Raw genomic sequence first — 20,620 nt, forward strand, 5'->3', positions numbered from 1 at the left:
GAATTGAACCCTAATATCCTAGAGTCTTGGAATAACAGTGTTGCACAAAACCCTAGTGCATCCACTCTCCTGATATCTCCTTAAGTGTAAATCCTAAAAAACTGTCAAACTTATACCCAAAGTCTGGAATTTCACTGTAACTGATCTAACTTCTATTGATTTGATATGGTTTGTACAGAATGGAAATTTCGGGTTGTCACAGCGTAGACACCTATGTTTTCCGCACTATGTGATTTCTAGGAATGAACTCTGATAAATGTTTTATTTGAAATGTTTTTCTATGTGAGAACCAAGTTACAAATGTGTTTTAGATATACTGAAAACGAGATTTTTTGGCTCTAAATTTTGGGATGTTACACATGGCAACTATATATATATATGTTATGTATGTTGCATGATAATCTGTGGTTGTATGTTGTATTGTATTTTGGGGAACTCACTAAGCTTTGTGTTTACGGTTTTTAGTTTATGTTTCAGGTACTTCAGTTTTCTAAGGAAAGAGCTCGGGATAATTTCAGGGCTCACACCACATATTTCCGCATTCTGTAAATTACTCTGATTTGATGAAGTTTTTGCTAACTCTTGGTTACTTTAGTTTCATGGGAAAGAAATGTATTAACGATTAATTTAAAACAAAAAATTTTATGTCATGATTTTTGGATCGTTACAATATATATATATATATATATATATATATATATATATATATATATATATATATATGGTATCTTTGGTGTTTAATATTTTAAGAGCTTCGGTATTATTATTTACGTATTAATAAAGTTTAAAGTTTAAACTCGTGTTGGTGTATCTTACTTTCCTCAAATGTTATAACTTTTAAACTGATAGTAGAAATTACTAAAATCACTTTGGATCGAATTTTCAACCTAACAATTCTTAGTACAACAAATAATGTATTAGAGATTTTGGGAAGAGATTGTTGATTAGATAGTGAAAATGTTTCAATTGGGTGACGACCCTTTTGATTTTCATGTGGATTTCTCGAGCAAGAAAATGATTTTATGGTTGTTCTCGGGCGACAATTTTCTTAAATTAGTCAAAGGGATGAACTAGAGGCGGTTAGGTGTCGTTTCAGTTGAGGTTTTCATAATGTTTGATTGATCAAAAAATATGCATCGAAGAACAAAGACACTACGTCAAAAGAGAAAAGAAATTGAGTTGTTTGGTGGAAGAAAGTTGTAATAGTCTTGGTTATTGACAACATAGAAGGTGGTTCTTTAAGTGGTAATCAACATATTTGTAGGGAATGATTGTTTATAGCAGGTCAAGATTCATTTCAAGCAACATGTGTTTCTAAATAAACAAATAATATGGTTTACACTTGTTAGGAACAGGCATGTATTTGTGGGTGAGATGTTGTATATGAAAATGGAAGGAAGGTCAGTATACGGTTATGGTGTCAGTGTCAATCGATATTGATTTTGGTCCCCATTTGAGATGCATGTCGTGTTAATTTAGGATAGTAGGTTCGATGAAACTTCTATGGTCCGCCAAGATGGTTCTTCAAGTACAACAACTGTAAAGTGGTATCAAATGTTGGTACATATGCTACTCAGTTTGATACATGGATGAACAAAGAACATAGTCATGAGATTCTTCAACATAGTCTTAGGTTTATACTAGTGGAATTATATGAAGATGTTCCTCAAGATGGAGTCGAGAGGGTTGTCCTTTGATTACTCACGATAGGTATAAAAAGACGAGTTAAATCATTGGTTAGCAAGGTATAAGTTGGAGGTCATGAGAGACTACAAGGTTCAAATAGAGGATATTACTTGTTAGGACGCGTTTGTGTTGAAAAGAGTGATTCTATAGGTTAAGACAATGTTTGGAAAATTAAACAGATCGTGGGTGGGATTTTTGGCTTAAGTTTTTAGCCAAATGGTATGGGTCATTTACAAATAAAAATGTTCATACATAGTAGGATAAGTGAAGTTTCTTTATAGTGGTCTTGTTAAAGTAAACTCCAGGGCTTAACCAGTGGCTTCTTTGGTTTATCGGATGAATAATAACTTGGTTCACATTGTGGGTTCATGTATGGTTTAGAGAATTCGCTAAAGCACGAATACATAAGGTTTTTACAAGGTTATGTAGGTGTGCTATGGATGAAGAAAGGTTTGATAGAGATCATGGAAAAGTCATGTAAACTTCATGGTGATTGGTTTGATGTGGAAGTCTTAAGATTGACTCAGAAGGTTTGAGTGGATAATGGTTTGTTATCTAGGTATGGTTTCAAGTGTAGTTGGGAGGTTTACACTTTTATATATATATATATATATATATATATATATATATATATATATATATATATATATGTGTGTGTGTGTATGTGTGTGTGTGTGTGTGTGTATTGGAAATAAGGGTCGAACATTATATGTATGTCAAGGTAGAGATTTGTGAGTAAAAAATGATATACATAAATAATTATAAGGGTAAGTGTGACTTTATACTTAACTCCGTATACCAATCTATCAATATGAAAAAGTTCTAATTTTGACATCATTTAGAAATAAGAGATAATACAATAACTTTTTAAGTTTATTTTTTTCAATTTCTTTATTCTCTCTTTCATGTATACACCATAAAGAAACAAGAAATCATTTTGACCATTTTTGTTCACTTCTTCAAATTTCTTCCTAACTATTGATTTAAGCTTCGACATTGGCACAACAATTGATGTGGAGGCGATGGATCGCATACTTGATATGATTGTGTAGGATACTCACTTGCTTTGCATGTCTTTGATTTTGCTTATTATGTAAAATGTTATCTTTTCTCACTTATAGTCTTTCAAACTAACACTTTCTATTTAGGCATATATGCTTCCATAGTTCCATGTAATATAAGGGTTTTGAGTCTTGTACATATCACACATTGATATTTTTGGTGATATTATGGATTGTGACAAAAAAAATATAACATGCATATATATATTAAACATACATTATATTTGTGGACTATGATTATCACCTTGGTGACTCACTGGATAAGGCTTGGGCACTCCATATGGGAGGTATCGAGTTCAAAAATAGGTTGTTTAGTATCATTGTCAAATATAAGCCCTCCCCCACACCTCACAATACCTTGTGGGGAACCTATTTTTTATTATATATGTGAATCACAATTATAGTGCACCTGTCAATGTATCTAGCATTTTTATGTTAGCTAGAATCATTAACAGAACACACATATGTTCTTAATATCTTTAGGGTTTTATTTAGAAAACTTTTTTATTGTTATTTTTTAGATTGTGAATGTTAGAAAGAACAAATAAGAGAGTCCATACCAATGAGAATTGATTTTTTTGAAAAAAATTATATAAAAAAAATCAAATTCAGTAATGTGTAAAACTATACTAAAATCTTTAAGAAAATAAAAAATTATCATTAATGAGTTCTATTAAGTGATCTAAGATCTCAATATGCTACATTAAGTTAACTTAAACAATTCGCTAAAAGATTTGTTTGTTGGTTTGATCAAGTTATAAACAAATCCACCTGCAATTGCCCCGATGAGTGGACCAAATATGTACACCCAAATTCCTTTGTAACTATGGAGAACGATGGCTGGTCCAAGGCTTCTTGCTGGATTCATCGATCCTCCGGATATCGGTCTGTATACAAGTTAAAAAATAGATTCTCTTAAATGAATTTCATATAAATAAAAATCGATTGTACTGATAAAATAAATTCATTAAAGTTAGAAAGTTACCCTGCTACTAAGACGTTTAGTGTTATAGTCATACCAACTACGATCCCTCCATACTTTTTATTCTGCACATTTAATTTAAAAAATTGAGTTGGTGTTATTTTCCATTAAAAGTATTGTATGTCAAAACAACCATTTTAAATCTTAAAGTTGATATGCACATATTTTATTGGGAAATCGATTGAAAAGTCGTTATGTTTAGGCCTCATAATCGATTTAGTCCTTATCTTTTTTTAGTCAATTAAATCCCAAAAACCATCGGTTGTATTCATTTTGACCATATTACTCAGTAAACATGTCATCCAACTTTTAAAAATTACACTTTTGGCCTAAATTTTAAATTTTATCACAAATTTGGTCCAAAATTTACACTTTTGGCCTGGATTTTCATTTTTTTTTACAAATTTGGTCCAAAATTACACTTTTTGCCAAGATTTTAAAATTTTATTACAAATTCATCCTAAATTTAGGTTTTTACATCTTTTTTTTCAAAATTTTGTCTCAAATATGTTTTTTTTGTTTTATAAAATCATATTTATACAAAAAAACATATTTCACATAAAAAACCTTCATTTTCTAATAATTTTTTTTTAACACTTTTGTATGCGAAATACCTAATTATAAAAATATATATTCATTAAGTACGTAAATAAATAGAAATCCGTTTTTATAAAAAAATGAATGCAAACACATATTTTATTATATATATATATATATATATATATATATATATATATATATATATATAATAAATGCATTTGTATACAACACATTTTTATAATTAAAAAAAATTTATACGAACACGTAATTTTATAAAAATATATACAAACATGTTTATATATATATATATATATATATATATATATATATATATATATATATATATATATTTCATAGTAAACGTATTTTTATATATGTATGTATCGATATGCACACAAATAGGTGTTCTATATATTTCTTTTATAAAAACGTGTTTCGATACATTTTTTTATAAAGGCGTGTTAGTATTTTTTATTTATAAAAACGTGTTTGTATATATTTTTGTAAAATGAGTATTTGTATACAAACACCTATTTTATAATAAACATGCTTGTATACAAATGCATTTATTATTAAATAGGTGTTTATGATAAAAATATATACAAATATGTTTTTATAAAAAATTATATACAAAAACCTATTTGTGTGCATATAAATTATAAATATATACAAATATGTTTACTATGAAATAGGTGTTTGTATACATTAATTTATAAAATACGTGTTTGTATATATTTTTTTATAAAAAATGGATTTGTATATATTTATGCACTTAATAAATGCCTAATTTTATAAATATGTATTTTGCATACAACAAGATTTTTTTTTAAAAAAAATATATAGAAAAAAAGAAGGTTTTTAATGTGAAAATATGTTTTTTTTTGTATAAATATGATTTTATAAAGCAAAAAAAACATATTCGAAACAAACTTTTGAAAAAAAAAAGATGTAAAAAAACTAAATTTATGATAAATTTGTAACAGAATTTTGAAATCTAGGCCAAAAGTGTAAATTTTGGGCTAAATTTATAATAAAATTAAGAAATTGGCCAAAAGTGTAAAATTTTGACAAAATTTGTAATAAAATTTAAAATATGAGCCAAAAAATGTAGTTTTTGAAAGTTTGATGGTCTGTTGACCATGTAAAGGGTTAAAATGAATATAATTTTCGGTTTTTAAGACTTAATTAACTAAAAAAATAAGGAGTAAATCGATTATAAGACCTAAACATAAGAACTTTTTCATTGATTTTTATATTTTATTTACTATAGAATAGTAAGTAAAATATATAATAAATAATATGAATACAAAAGGCACGTTAAAATATATAAAACTTACTATTTTCTCACTCAATTTGCTTTTTTTTAACAGATGAAACATGCCATTTCAAAGTTTAAATAAATGAGACTTGAACTTGAGACAAGTTTTACTAACGTGTTTAATTCTCAAAGTTTTTTTTAATAAAACATCAAACACCCACATACTTTATTTATAAACTACATATTTTGTCCCAATCATGAATTGAGCCTTTGGTTTATGTCATATTTCCACAAACCTATAAGTCATTTCATCTATAATCACATTATAATATACTAATTAAAATAAAATAAAAAATATTATGAAAAATGAAAAATAATATTAATCCTCTAATTTCAATCCTAGACATAAATAACTTTAATTTTAAAGGAGAAAAATATTGTTAAAAAAAAAGGAGAGAATAATCAATTAGTCCGTCCTCATTTCAAATACAACTATACGATTACTTAGAAAAAGGTTACAAATGATACATACCGCCCGATGATCATTAGTGGCACCCGAAACAATGAACATCATGATGAAAGTAATAATGATCTCAACAACAAACGATTGCATGATTGAGCCAGATGGTCTAGTTCCAAAAAAAGCTTTCGGGTTTATGTCTATAATCAACACCACTGTCCCGCTAGCGAGAGTTGCTCCCAAAATTTGTGATACTATATAAAAGAACACCTACATAGTGTAGAACATAAAACATTTGTGGACAAATGTAGAGGTTGAGTTAAATTTTCAAAGGTGTGCAAGTGTAAAACTAAACAAGAAAAGTGCATTCATTCATTACCTCCTTAAAAGGAAACAAACCCAAGAGAGCGAAGGCAATGGTGACAACAGGATTGAAGTGGGCGGATACATGACCAAGGGAGTAAATCATAGCCATGACGATTAGGCCCCATGTTAGACATATTCCAGGAAAAGTGATTGTTCCACCATAAAGCTTATTCACCACTATCGACCCACTACCAGCAAACATAATAATATACATTCCAATAAACTCAGCTAATACCTGTATATGTAACACAACAACTGAGCCAAAAAAGTGTATCTAAACACGTAGATGCATTATATTGTTTGTATTCAAGATTATTAAACATACCCTTTGTGTCAAATCAATCAGAGGATTCGAGGAAAGGGCCAAATTAGAACTAAAGACCACATCGCCTTTCTCCACTGCTGAGACATTTGATTCATCAATAATATCACTCGGAAGTTCCATAATCAAAGATAACTTACCCTGTAACTAAATAAATGAGAAAAAAAAAAAAAGTTGATAAAGTGAATAAAGGGTTGTTGGTTGATGATGTTTATAGTGAGGCCGAGTCTTATGTTACTTTATTTACTATGATTAGTTTTGACCTATATTTGGAAACTTAAAAGGCGATTGGCCAATAATGTCGTTGTTTATCATGAAGTCAACATGACATATTTGTTTTGTGTTTTTTTTACAATTGTTATTAATGTGGCATAACTTACATCTATTTGGAATGAAAAGCTTTTATGATTACCACCTTTATCAGAAGTGGCTTGTGTAGCGACTCCCCACAATCTCCTAATCCTTGAAGTTCAATTTAATTTGTATATGAAGATACAGATTTACTGACAAACTAGGTTATAACCTGTGGAAACCACGGACTACAAAGTAAAATATTATATAGGCTATAAAACTAATAGTCATTATTCACTGATTTAAAATCATTAATTTATTTACAAAATCTGATGTATTAACAACGTGATACATGGGTTAATAACTTAAAATAACAAAAAATACATAGGCTCCTAACTTAAGATAACAAAATTAATATGTTTTCATGTTTGGCAAGCTTAGTGAGATAAATTGACAACTAACAGTTACATAATGGAGAACAAAAGTGTAAGTTGCTTACCGTGTTCAAAAGTAAGGATGTAATAAACATAAACGGCTTAACAAAATACACTTATTAAACAGATTGTATGATTGGTACAATTGAAAATAAACAAATTGAATCAACTAAACTATAACAAAATATTAACATAATGACTTTTTAAACAAACCACCATGCCTAGTTTTCCTTGAAAATTAAACTTTACCAAAAAGATACTAACTTTGATCAATTTTCTGAAATCGTGGAGTTATAACCACGATAAGTACATAAGCAAAAATGAAGCAAATTCTTAAATTTCAGTTACCATAGTTGATGTAGTGTCAGCAATTCAAACTTCATTTGGTTCGGCTCAGGAATATGAAAGCAACACTGACCATGGATACATCTTGTTTTATGAGAGCCTTGCTGGAAATAATAACATCACCTGCTGAATCAAATTCAATCGTATGTTATGCTATTTTTTCCTTTTTTTTTTCTTTTGTGTTTCGTTTTTTGTTTTGTGATATGGTAATGGTGTAGAACATTTTGGGTTAGGCTCAGGAGTATGCAAGCAACACTCAACGGACCTGTTTTGTTTACATGACGTCTATTGGTGGTACCCAGTTCACCACCCATTTATGAGACATCCCCAATTTCACGGCCAGAAAAGACTGATTTGTTTATGCTTTGTTTTATAAATCAGAGTGATCGTTTAAAGAAAACGGTTGCGGAATTTGTTCCCAAAATAAAATATGATAACCATTTATCAAAACATTTCTCGAAAAGAATGTATTTTCATTAAATAATAAAAACTCGGGATGTCATGTTCGTTACAGACCAAAAACGTAAACAATATAAAATAGACCTTACAATAGTTATTCAACTACTAATCTATAATCCAAAATCTTTCGTCAAGTCCTCCAACTTATACCCTTGTGCCATTACCTGTAATGAAAAGAAAACTGAATGGGTCAGGCTTGGGAGCCTGGTGAGCATATAGGGTTTTCAACCCACAATAATAGAATTATTATATGTAATCAGCAAACAATCAACCCAATTACCCATCCCCATTATCTTCTTAAGGTTTTACCCTAAAAACCAACTATCCTTTATTCATTTATTCATAAGGAATTTGGCACGAATTCCATTGCTGCCAAAGCTTATTTATCAAGTACTAAATCCATAATTATCTGGCGCTAACTCCATAGTCACCAAAGTTCACTTAACAAGCGCTAACTCCATAGTCGCCAAGGTCTACTCAACAAGCGCTAACTCCATAGTCGCCAAGGTCTACTCAACAAGCGCTAACTCCATAGTCGCCAAAGTTTACTCAACGTGCGCTAACTCCATAGTCGCCAAGGTTCATCAAATAGGCACGAAGTCACATCGTCGCCAATGTTTATACAATAGGCGCTAACTCCATAGTCACCAACTATTCCATCTACCTATGTTCTACCCAACAATTTTGTAGATATAAATACTTACACAGTTTAGATCATTTCACACCTGTATAAAACTCCAATTTCCATGCCTATCTCAAATAGACGAATAACATATAAACACATAGCACGTATTTCATAGCAAATAGTTCACATTTATGTATTAGAAGAAAGTAACTACACACCCACACATATAAACAACAATATACTTAATACACTCAAACCATACTTGTATTATTATCGTGTTTATGAAAGGTAGTATACACTCACTTGATCAGAAGATGATCGGACAGCACTACGACTTGCAGAAGTAGTAATCCTCAGCAGATCTGGAAGATCTCCACAAAAATCGAACTTCTCGCGGGCAGAGCTTCGACTCGGGAACCGCACTTCTCGGGATCTCGGGACTTGCCTCGGGGCTCGAGAATAATACCGAGGCTTCGGGGTATTTCTGGCATGCAAAACGATGCAAAACGGGAGAGAGAAGAGAGAAAATTGGCAAAAGAGTCGGCTGCCCTCGCATCCTATTTATAGGAGGCTGGAGCCTCGGAGTACGCGGGGCATACGCGTCCGAATTCGTCACTACATGCATCATCCGAAGAACTCGAGTGCGAAGGTCGTCATGCTTCGCTGTACGCGGGGCGTACTTCAGATGAGTCCGATGACTCGTCTTCGGATAAGGCCGGGATTTAATAATTAAATTTAATTATTAATTCATTAATAAACTTCAAAAATTCATATCTTCTTCATACGAACTCCGTTTTCGACGTTCTTTATATCCACGCGTAGGTGAGACTACGCTCTACGACTTTCGTTTAGACTCCGTAGGATAATTTTGACTTTTATTTTTATTATTTATTTTTAATAGGTCGGGACAGAAAATTTCGTTATAAATTCATAACTTCTTCGTCCGACGTCCGTTCTTGCCTAACTTTTCATCGTTTCGCTACTAACAACGAGATCTTCGATTCTCGTTTAGATCGCTAAGGCTAAATATCACTCTAACGTGAATTCACTTTTTACGTCATTAAGCGTTGTGCCGGTTCTGTCGCGAAACTTCAACAGGTCATAACTCCTTCGTTATAACTCGGATTTTGGCGTTCTTTATGTGCACGGAAACCTTGTAACAGATACTACAACTTAGTTAGGATTATTCATCCTAAATAATCTTTTATCAAAAAGTCATTTTTGACGCTTATTGTCTCTAAATTGACTAGCCCTGATCTACGGGCGTTACAGTTATCACCCCCTTAGGATGATTACATCTCGGAATCATCAACGAAATAGGATTCGTATACTGACTCCATAAGTTATCTCTCCATTCTAAGTAATAACCTTGATGCTCAACCCTGCATCTGCTCTTCGTACTACGTTGGACTTTAGATCGACATTTTTAAGTTACAAAATAAATCCTTATTGTGGGCTCCTTCTTCTTCTAAGGATAAATACATTCATTTACCTATTGTAACTAACCGATGAGTCGTGCCCCGATGACCTCTCATCGCGGTCGGACTCAATTAATATGACCACTAGGGTCGGAATAACCATCATCCTACTAGCCATTACCGAAACAAGGGAAATGACAAACTTGAATAAAACGAAACCAATTACTAGCTTCTTGATAACCTTGTGACTTCCCATGATCCAAGCGTGAGTCCTGTGCTTCCGGTAGTATAGATCTCTACTACCATTCACACCTACTCATACTCGTCCCAAGTATTGTCTCGCAGTTAACCAAGTCACCATACATAAATCATATAATCATTCAACACATCAGATAACAAAACCAGGGTTTATATTAATTCTTGAAACTATTACACAAAAGTTCAAGTTCACCCTATACTATGCCTCTAACAGGCTATGCTTCCTGATACAAACTTTACAGACTTTATATATTAATATGAAGTCTTCATCTTTTAATCCTCCCATCCTTTTTTGCTTCGTTGAGGAACATGTTGAATGCCCTTGGCTGTGGAGGTGTGTTTTTCTGTGGGCAGTCTTTAGAAATATGACCTTCTTCATTACACCTATAGCACATATTCTTGATAGGTGCGCACTTGTTGGTGTAGTGCCCTGTCTTCCCACATTTGTAGCAAGTCATCTCCTCGCTACATTTCCCGAAGTGTTTCTTCTTACACTTCTCACACCACTTTGCTTCATCTCTTCCCCCATATTTCGAGAATTTACTTTCTTTGTCGATTATTGAAGATCCTTCACGCTTCATTTTCTCTCCAACTTCAGCTCTTTCAAGACCCTTTTCTTTTATTTGGGTCTCAGTACCGGGAATTTGATAACACGAAGCCCCCGACCTTTGATGGGACTGAGGACACGATCAGAGCCATGAGATGGTTGTCTGACGTGGAGGGATTTTTCTTCACATGCTCATGTCCTACTGAACAGAAGATCAGATGTGCCCTGAACCTGCTGAGGTCTGGGCAAAGGACTGGTGGAGGTTGATGACCGGGTCGTACACTGATGATTAGAGAGTTGCGGTTACTTGGGATCAGTTCAGGGATATGTTTCGCGCTCGCTACATTCCACAGGTTGAGCGGGAGCGGTTAGCTCAGGAGTTCTTGGAGTTAAGACACAATAGAGAGACGGTAACAAAGATCACCCGTATGTTCACGGAGAGGGTGTTGTTTTTCCCGAAGTTCGCTTCTGATCAGGCTCAGATGACACGTTATCTGAGCATGCTCAAGGTTGACATTCGCCAGTTTGTTGCTACCCAGCAATGTGATACTCTGTTGGAGTTACAGGATGACACTAGGCGGCGGGAGCTTGAGATTGAGTTACAACTGAGAGAGCAAAGGCAGGCCCCGACGCAGTCATAGTCGGAGCCCAAGTGGTCAAAGACCGTTGATTCTAGGTCAGGAGGCCAGCAGGTCCGCACTTGTGGCAAGTGCGGGAAGGGTCACTCAGGGGTTTGCAGATCGAATAGTGTGTGCCGCAAATGAGGCAAGGATGGGCATTTTGCGAGGGATTGTCACCAGCCATCCCCGATTCAGGAAATGAGGATCTAATACCACTACCATTAGGTTGGTCACGTGAAGACCAACTGTCCACAGCTTGCTGCCAGGCCGGCACAGGCTCCAGCGCCGACTACACTGAGGATTACTGACGGGAGTCAGGGTAGAGCAGCACCCCCGAGGGCTCAGGGATGCGCCTTCCAGCTTACAGTAAAGGAGGCCAGGGCAGCACCAGACGTGGTTGTTGATATGTTTCTATCTCTTATCTTACTGATTATAATTGTTTTATGCTTATATGTGTTGAACCATGTTAGTAATGGGTTTTATTCCTAAGAACATCCTATGTGCTCATACAAACCCTAATACTTGGATCTAGGTGTCTCTATTGTACATGCAAGTTATCCAAGACTATAAACCCTAATTCTAGCATACATGTAATCATATTAACATAAGAATGGGTTTAAGATCATACCTTGATTGTTATATAGCAATAACAATCCCAAATCCTTCTTCTATTGACTTTAGAAAGCTTAGAGTCACAAATGTCACTCCTCTAATGGTTCACAAACACCAAAAGCAAGAGGATGAAGAGGAGAGAAGATGGAGGATGCCCTAAAACGTGTGAAACCCTAGAAGAAGTCTTAGCCACGTTTTTGGGTCATAAGGGATCTATATATATAGGAGGCTATTAGGGTTATCTAACAAGGAAACCCTAAATTGGATGTTTAAGCCCTAAGCAACCCATGGATCCCTTTCCTTAAGGCCTTGGACGATTTCCTTATGGGCTTCCCCATAGAATTCTTCCACTCCTTAATACAAGGCAATCCATGGCCCAAATTGCAATTATCTTATAGTTACAATTCCAGTCCCTTAAGTTTAATTAATCTCTTTTAGTCACAAAACTAATTACCACTTAATTATTGACTAATATTAATTAAACAATATGATTTCTCCTTTAATATATTATTCTCATAATATATTAATAAATCATATTTAATCCTTTATCTCCATAATTCATCCTATCAAGTTGCTTTGGTGAAGGCAACCCAAAAGGACCATGCACCATCGGGTCAAGTACACACCAAAATAGTTATGGACTTAGACACTAATCCAACAGTCTCCCACTTGGATAAGTCTAATAATTGTTATGCGTATGACTTCAGATCCTAATCTGCAATCGTAGCTTTCCAAAGTCGCTGTCAACTCTGATCCTATCAGATACGCGTGTCCTTTAGATAAGGGATCATATATTCCTCCATTCTAGATATCGTAAGACATGATTTCTAATCATTCTCTTTGTACTATTTCTCGACTTCCGATTTATGACGACTGACTAATTGAACAAATCAAATTAGCCCTAGCCCGGCCGAGCATTTATGTTTGTCATCACTAAATCATCGAGGGGCCCAAAGATATCGCTTTTATCCTTCTTTGGATAAAAGGAACGGATATACTTTGATACAATGCTTGCATGCACTTACTCACCAAATCACACACAACAATATGTTTTATAACACCAAGTTACTAGTGCGTTTACATATTATCAATGTGCAACCAATTTGCAAGATACAACTCACACATCTCGGTTTCAAGAATATAAGATGTTATCGTCTCACCAATCACTCGTGACACAATCCATGGAGTGATCCAAGTGAGTGTGGGTTTAATCCAATGCTCAAATCATATTCATAAGCACTCATGAACGTTGCAGCAAACATTTGCTTATGTCTAATACTCTTTTAGACAATCCACACACCAATTCACGACAGTCTTTATTCATACCTACTTCCAACATATGAACGACTGTGGCCCGTTCGAATAATTTGACTGTTCTTAACCAATTAAATTATTCAGGAAGTCAAAACATGCAAAGTAAAACACAAGAATAATACTAATCCCATATGGCCTCAACCCTTTGAGTATAAATAAAACACATTTTATTTATCACCATATCGATTACTCATTATTTGTCGTTTCGATTAATCAACTTCTTACTTGAATTATTACACTTGTCCCATGCTCTTAGCATGCACACAATGTTTACCTATGGTTCTTACTTTGTGAAATAGATCAAACGAACACATTTCCAATCATACTCATTTCACAACTCCAAATCCTTTTTCAAAAGTGAAAGAATATCAAATTCTTGCCACTTATTGAATATGCTAGATTATAACATTTTATGCAACGATCATTTTGTAATGTCACTGCACTAAAGTCACAATGACTATTGCCAATGAAATCACAAAGTCCTCTATCGGATATTGTTACAATACAATTCCTTAGATGTGATGTCTCTCACTCAAAGTACATTCCTTTGAACATCCTTTTGCATAAAATTTCTAATCTAGATATTAATTCTAAATATCCAATTCCCAATATGGAAACCTTTCCATACTTACCATATGACAACTCATTCTCAATAGAATCTTATCTATTCATAATAATGTCGATATGGTCCATCCAATACTATACTTCCAACTACTCACAAGCAACCAATCCTCGGCGAACTTTGGATTGTCCTTTTATAGTTGTTTAATTATCTTAGTCAAAACCGATTCTCGTCCTTTTTCCCTCTAAATGCGCTAGACATTTGGAAAATTTTAGAATGGTCAAATATTATAGCATTTGCAATCAATCCTATACCCGAAGCGTATGGGACACGATGCATAATGTCTTACATGAAGATTCGATACTTTATCAATCTTCTGCCATAATATTTTATGTGTTACGTTCTCAAAATTCGAACTATGAAGAGGAATGCCGTAATCATAATCGAATTTTTTAAGAACGCACTATGTTTCCTTGACTAAATTATTAACATTCCACAACCTAAGCCTTTAGATTTGAAATGAAGCATAATATTCTCTCCCTTAATTATAGCAAAACAACTTTACAATTCTTACGACTTTGCAAGGTGTAACTCTTGTTTTTCTATAATTAATATTGCTAACTTGCAATACTTGCCTTAATAATCATACAATCATAACATTTATGCTCCCACTATCATGATGATTATTATAAACATAACACTTATGCTCCCACTAGCTTTGACATGTATTCAGAAACCAGCTTAACTTCTAGAAAAACAATACTTATTGAATTTCTTAAGTTCATGTTTCTAATACTTAATGCTTTGATAATCCTTTATCTATGCTTATACACCTTTCCCTTTGATAGTTCATATGTGTGTCTAACCAATTTAGACTAATTGCCAAATCTCACAATTCAAATTATGGAAAGGGATACCGTAACCGTAATCGAATTCGAGAATCCAATTTTCACAATCACTATCTTCTTAAAATCTCTTTTAGTGAAAGCATTTCCTCGCAGTCATTTCCATGACGGAGGGAATCTTATGACATTTAGATTTTAATGGTGTATGTGTTCCTATCCATGTGAATTTGTCAAAACCAAAGTTTACGACAAATTCAAACTCATATGGACCGAACTTTCTTGTTCTTGATTTCTTGCCTTATGGTAACACAGCTGCCCACCATGTCTTCCAAGTAGTTAAGCAGCTCACCCTTTCTTATCAATGTACTTTTCATTGATCATCGTGCTTGCCTTTTATGCATTCAAATTAGAACTCATATACATAATTAACTCGATTGGAACGACACAGAAACAAGATAATGTCAACACGATAGGTTGTAAACCTCAACTCGTGTGCTAGTGATGATCGATAAGGTCTATTTTTGATTTGTTCTTGAAACCTTTCAAGACCATTAAGACTCCCACTGACTCCTTGACATATAAGATTCTCTTGTCAATAAACATTTCTTGACAAACAAATATTCAAGAGTTAGTGTAGTTTCTTTTTTATCAAAACTCTTCATAAATTGGTCCTAGTTGGTCTTTGTCTTATCCGAGACATCACAACTTTCCATATTTGATGAATGTTATAAACCTTCCTAATACTTGTCACTCAATATCACAATCTTAACTCTAAGACTTGTTTTGGAACAAAGTATGATTGACTTCTTGATTTAACCATTTCTTCAATTCTTGATTTCTCTTCTTAGACATACAATTGTTCTAAGACTCACTTAGAGGATCAATTGAGATATGGTTCTTAATTATAAAGACCTATCATAAAGCATAAAAGGTACTCTCCCTTCTTCTTAGAATGGAGAAACTTTTATCTTTCTGGCTACTTGATTCTTCTTATTCGTTCTGCTATTGATTTAAACTTTTTCAATCAATTCAGAATTACACTTAATCTTATAAGTATAATCATATTTACTAAACCTTTAGTAAATCATGACGAATATCTTTGTTACTCTTATGGTGGACTTGATCAACACGCAACTTTGTGTACTCGATCTCCTAGTCCTACACTTGACACTTTGTCAATGAATTAATCTAATTTCCAAATGTGAAATTTCTCATTCATCGTGCAACCAAGTTGCATGATTCCAAGTTTCTGTCCAGTTAAAACTTGGGTGATGAGAAACTCTCCTTATTTGGTAAATTCTCGACATTTCCACAAATAATATAATTAAGAATCAAATCCATTATTGCTAATAAGAGAAACATTCAAACATCAATTTTTCATATACGCCATTGAAAGGATAAATAAATAATATAAAAATCAAAATTTATTTTATTGCTGAAAAATTTGTCCTTACAATGCAATTCATTGAAAAACTATGCTAATACATCTTTCTTAGCAATCTAATTCTAACTCTAAGTAGCAGCTCGAGAATCTAATCTTCAAGTAATGCGATCGAAATCCATTCCTTCTCGGTTAGATTCTGCTCACTTCTTCCCTTAAGCTTCCTCTCTTTTCTTTGATCCTACAAAACATCAATTGTAATTTTATCACATTATGTATTAAGAATCTAGAATAGGGGCATAAAAGAGTTAGTCAATGGATTTTACCTAAAGCAGAGCCATACGTTTTGACTCTCCCATCTCTTAGATCTCTTAGGTAAATATGGCAGCTTTGTCTCCTATGCCTTTTCTCTTGGCAATAAAAGAAAATTGACTCTTTTGGAACATGACATGGAACTACTTCAGACATTGACTTTTTCTTATGATCAAACTTTTCGATCATAGCATGTCTTTCATTGCCATTGTCTTATATCCATAGAGGTCTTGAAGGCAGATTCACCAATCAACTTTGCTTTTCTATTGTGCCAAACCATTGCTGATTCAGCAGCAATAAGCATATAGGTGAGATCTATAAGGGTCACGTTGCGATTCATCATATAGTACTCTCTTACGAACTCACTATATGAGTTAGGAAGTGACTGAAGAACCCAATCAATAGCCATCTCCTCACAGACAACGGATCCCAACATTCTTAACCTATCAATGTGTGACTTCATCCCTAGGACGTGTGCACACACCGACTTTCCTTCTTTATGTTTACTTGCCAAAAGGGCTTGAGTGAGCTTGAACTTTTCAAGTCTTCGAACTTGTGGGTTAGGGAGAATAATTGGAGGAGGTGGAGGAAGTGAAGCATGATCTCTTGTTCCTCGATCGAATCGTGGAATATCATCTTCATGTGGAATGCTTGTTCCACGGGATTTGGGAAGACCATAGTTGTCGTACTTTGACATCTACAAAACGGGAGAAAACGAATTCAAGTTAGTTGATTGATTGAGTCCTTAGTAAATTACCCAAATGAGATACTAAGGCTAGGACCCAACACAATATTCTACGACTCGGGAGAGGGATGTCGTAACCCAAATTGCAGAACATTTGAAGGTAAGTGAATGACGATTCACTAATTTCCACCATAAAAACGAAAAGGAAATTTAAGTTTTTAAATCTATGAAAACTCCTAGATCCTATGAGATTCATTGAACATTCCAATGACATGTTTAAATCTCGATATGCCCTTCTTGTTTGTGACTGGGATGCCGAGGATCACAAAGCGGGTGTGAATAACCATGCAAACTACATGGTACCCCCACATGTTACAGTCACCTATTCGATGTGTTGGTAAACCACACACACTCCACTGAACTATGACAAACATTGAGTCACCCTTTGCTACCTTTGCTTAGAACCATTTAGTGTGCCGGTAAACCACACACGCTCCACTAACGTCTTCGCAAGGGCACAAAGTGTAATTTCATTGAATTGCATCAATTCACTTTTGCCTAAAGTAACTAAGATTGGGAATTTGTAAAACATTTAGTTACTTATGTACTTCATTATACTTATAATGGAAGGTTTTGTCCTATCCTACCCGTTCGGCTAACGACCCTCCACTAGTCAAGAGTGCGGTGGGTAAGAGTGGATACCCATTCAATCGCCATTTTATAGGCAATTTCCTTAAACACCCCTTATAGACTAGCTTCGTGAATGAGGCCTACTAACGGTAAGACTGACTTTTACTCATACATATATATAATGTTAGAATTTTAGTGTTATATATAGTATAGGGTGTATTTTACACTTTTAAAATACTAGGAGGTCAAATTTAACAATTATACTTTTATGGATTTATTAAACCTCTTTTAATTATACACCTTAATTAATTAATAAAACCATAAGGGTGTGATTTGAACTTTTCAAAACAATACTAGGGTTTTAGAATTTAACATTCCTAATTAAATTTTTAATCAACTTTTAAATTCCAAAACTTGAGGGCAAGTTTTGAAACATTTCAAAACATTAGGGTTTAGAATTTAAATATACATCAAAATTAAACTATTAATCAAAATTTAAATTCCAAAACTTGAGGGCAAGTTTTGAAACCTTTTTCAAAACATTAGGGTTTCAACTATTTAAATTTCAAAACAACAAAACTTTTGAGGTCAACTTTAAACTATAAAACCTAAAGGGGAAAATATGAAACATTTCATAACATAAGGATCAAATAACAAATAATCTAAATTAACATTTAATCACATAATTATCCATATTTGATTTATTTAATGATTTCTTGCAAAACAATTTACCAATTTAATCAAAATAATTAATCAATTATCACATAAGGAAATAAATATTTTATTAATTGATAAATATCTTCAACTAGATCAAGAATATACTCATATATATATATATATATATATATATATATATATATATCATAAAATCGGATTTATATTGATCTAATATGATAAAGGCAAGTATCTCAAAGATAAACAACAAGAAATCCCGAAAATAGCTCCATCTGACGCTTGAACTCGCCGAGTACCCCATGGACTCGCCGAGTAGGGGGCAACTCGCCGAATCCACAGTGGGACTCGTTGAGTCCATCATGCAGAACCACAAAAATCAAATTTTTTTCAACATACAAGGCATCAATACAATAGAAACCAATCTAGGCTCTGATACCACTGATGGGTTTTATTCCTAAGAACATCCTATGTGCTCATACAAACCCTAATGCTTGGATCTAGGTGTCTCTATTGTACATGCAAGTTATCCAAGACTATAAACCCTAATTCTAGCATACATGTAATCATATTAACATAATAATGGGTCATACCTTGATTGTTATATAACAATAACAATCCCAAATCCTTCTTCTATTGACTTTAGAAAGCTTAGAGTCACAAATGTCACTTCTCTAATGGTTCACAAACACCAAAAGCAAGAGGATGAAGAGGAAAGAAGATGGAGGCTGCCCTAAAACGTGTGAAACCCTAGAAGAAGTCTTAGCCACGTTTTTGGGTTATAAGGGATATATATATATATATATATATATATATATATATATATATATATATATATATATAGGAGGCTATTAGGGTTATTTAACAAAGAAACCCTAAATTGGATGCTTAAGCCCTAAGTAACCCATGGATCCCTTTCCTTAAGGCCTTGGACGATTTCCTTATGGGCTTCCCCATAGAATTCGTCCACTCCTTAATACAAGGCAATCCATGGCCCAAATTGCAATTATCTTATAATTGCAATTCCAATCCCTTAAGTTTAATTAATCTCTTTTAGCCACAAAACTAATTACCAATTAATTATTGACTAATATTAATTAAACAATATGATTTCTCCTTTAATATATTATTCTCATAATATATTAATAAATCATATTTAATCATTTCTCTTCATAATTCATCCTATCAAGTTGCTTTGGTGAAGGCAACCCAAAAGGACCATGCACCATCGGGTCAAGTACACACCAAAATAGTTATGGACTTAGACACTAATCAAACAGTTAGGTACATTCTTAGTGAACTCCTTACCAGCTTTGGTATTATTCGACTTGGGGGTCAACGAGTGGTAGTTCGAACCACAAGTGGGGGAGAACTGTTTGTCTACAGCGAGGGCACCAGGTTGGGTTCAGGGTTCTGCTCGATCGTCAGGGCTCGACAGTATATTCAGAACGGGTGTGCGGGTTATCTAGTGTACATGGTGGATACACGGGTCGGGGATCAGATATCGGTTTCAGAGGTTCCAGTAGTCTGGGAGTTCTCTGACGTGTTTTCAGAGGAGTTACTCGGAGTGCCTCCAGAGAGGCAGGTCGATTTTAGGATCGACCTAGTGCCAGATGCAAACCTTATCGCCAAGACGTCACACCGGTTGGCACCACCAGAGATGCAGGAGCTGTCATCACAGTTGCAGGAACTGTCGGGCAAGCAGTTCATTTGTCCAAGCAATTCCCCGTGGGGAGAGCCAATTCTCTTCGTCAGGAAGAAGGATCGTTCACACCGGATGTGCATCAACTACCGAGAGTTGAACAAGTTGACAGTGAAGAACCTTTATCCACTCCCGATGATAGATGATCTTTTCAATTAGTTGCAGGGGCATCTTGGTTCTCCCAGATATACCTGAGGTCCGGGTACCATCAGGTTAGGGTTAGGGAGGAGGAC

The 20,620-nt window shown here is 33.9% G+C and overlaps 1 protein-coding gene across 1 annotated transcript; it reads right to left on the reverse strand.

The window, feature by feature from the left end:
- Positions 1 to 3,369: 3,369 nt before the first annotated feature.
- Positions 3,370 to 6,811, reverse strand: LOC145090596 (putative aquaporin NIP-type). The gene is made up of 5 exons (XM_079028741.1): positions 6,679 to 6,811; positions 6,367 to 6,588; positions 6,060 to 6,257; positions 3,733 to 3,794; positions 3,370 to 3,634 (listed from the first exon to the last, which is right to left on the reverse strand). Exons 1-5 carry the CDS (start codon positions 6,796 to 6,798, stop codon positions 3,451 to 3,453), a joined length of 786 nt encoding a protein of 261 aa, XP_078884867.1. The 5' UTR covers positions 6,799 to 6,811; the 3' UTR covers positions 3,370 to 3,450.
- Positions 6,812 to 20,620: the final 13,809 nt, after the last annotated feature.

Source organism: Lactuca serriola, chromosome 2 (genome assembly GCF_051521515.1).
Source record: "Lactuca serriola cultivar US96UC23 chromosome 2, Lser_US96UC23_V15, whole genome shotgun sequence".
Classification (NCBI taxonomy): Eukaryota; Viridiplantae; Streptophyta; class Magnoliopsida; order Asterales; family Asteraceae; genus Lactuca; species Lactuca serriola.

Coding starts and splice junctions, on each gene's coding strand:
- LOC145090596 (XM_079028741.1), bottom strand. CDS start 6,798: ATGGAACTTCCGAGTGATATTATTGATGAATCAAATGTCTCAGCAGTG. Junction 6,589..6,678: donor TGATTGATTTGACACAAAGG/GTATGTTTAATA, acceptor TTACATATACAG/GTATTAGCTGAGTTTATTGG. Junction 3,795..6,059: donor CCACTAATGATCATCGGGCG/GTATGTATCATT, acceptor TTAAATGTGCAG/AATAAAAAGTATGGAGGGAT.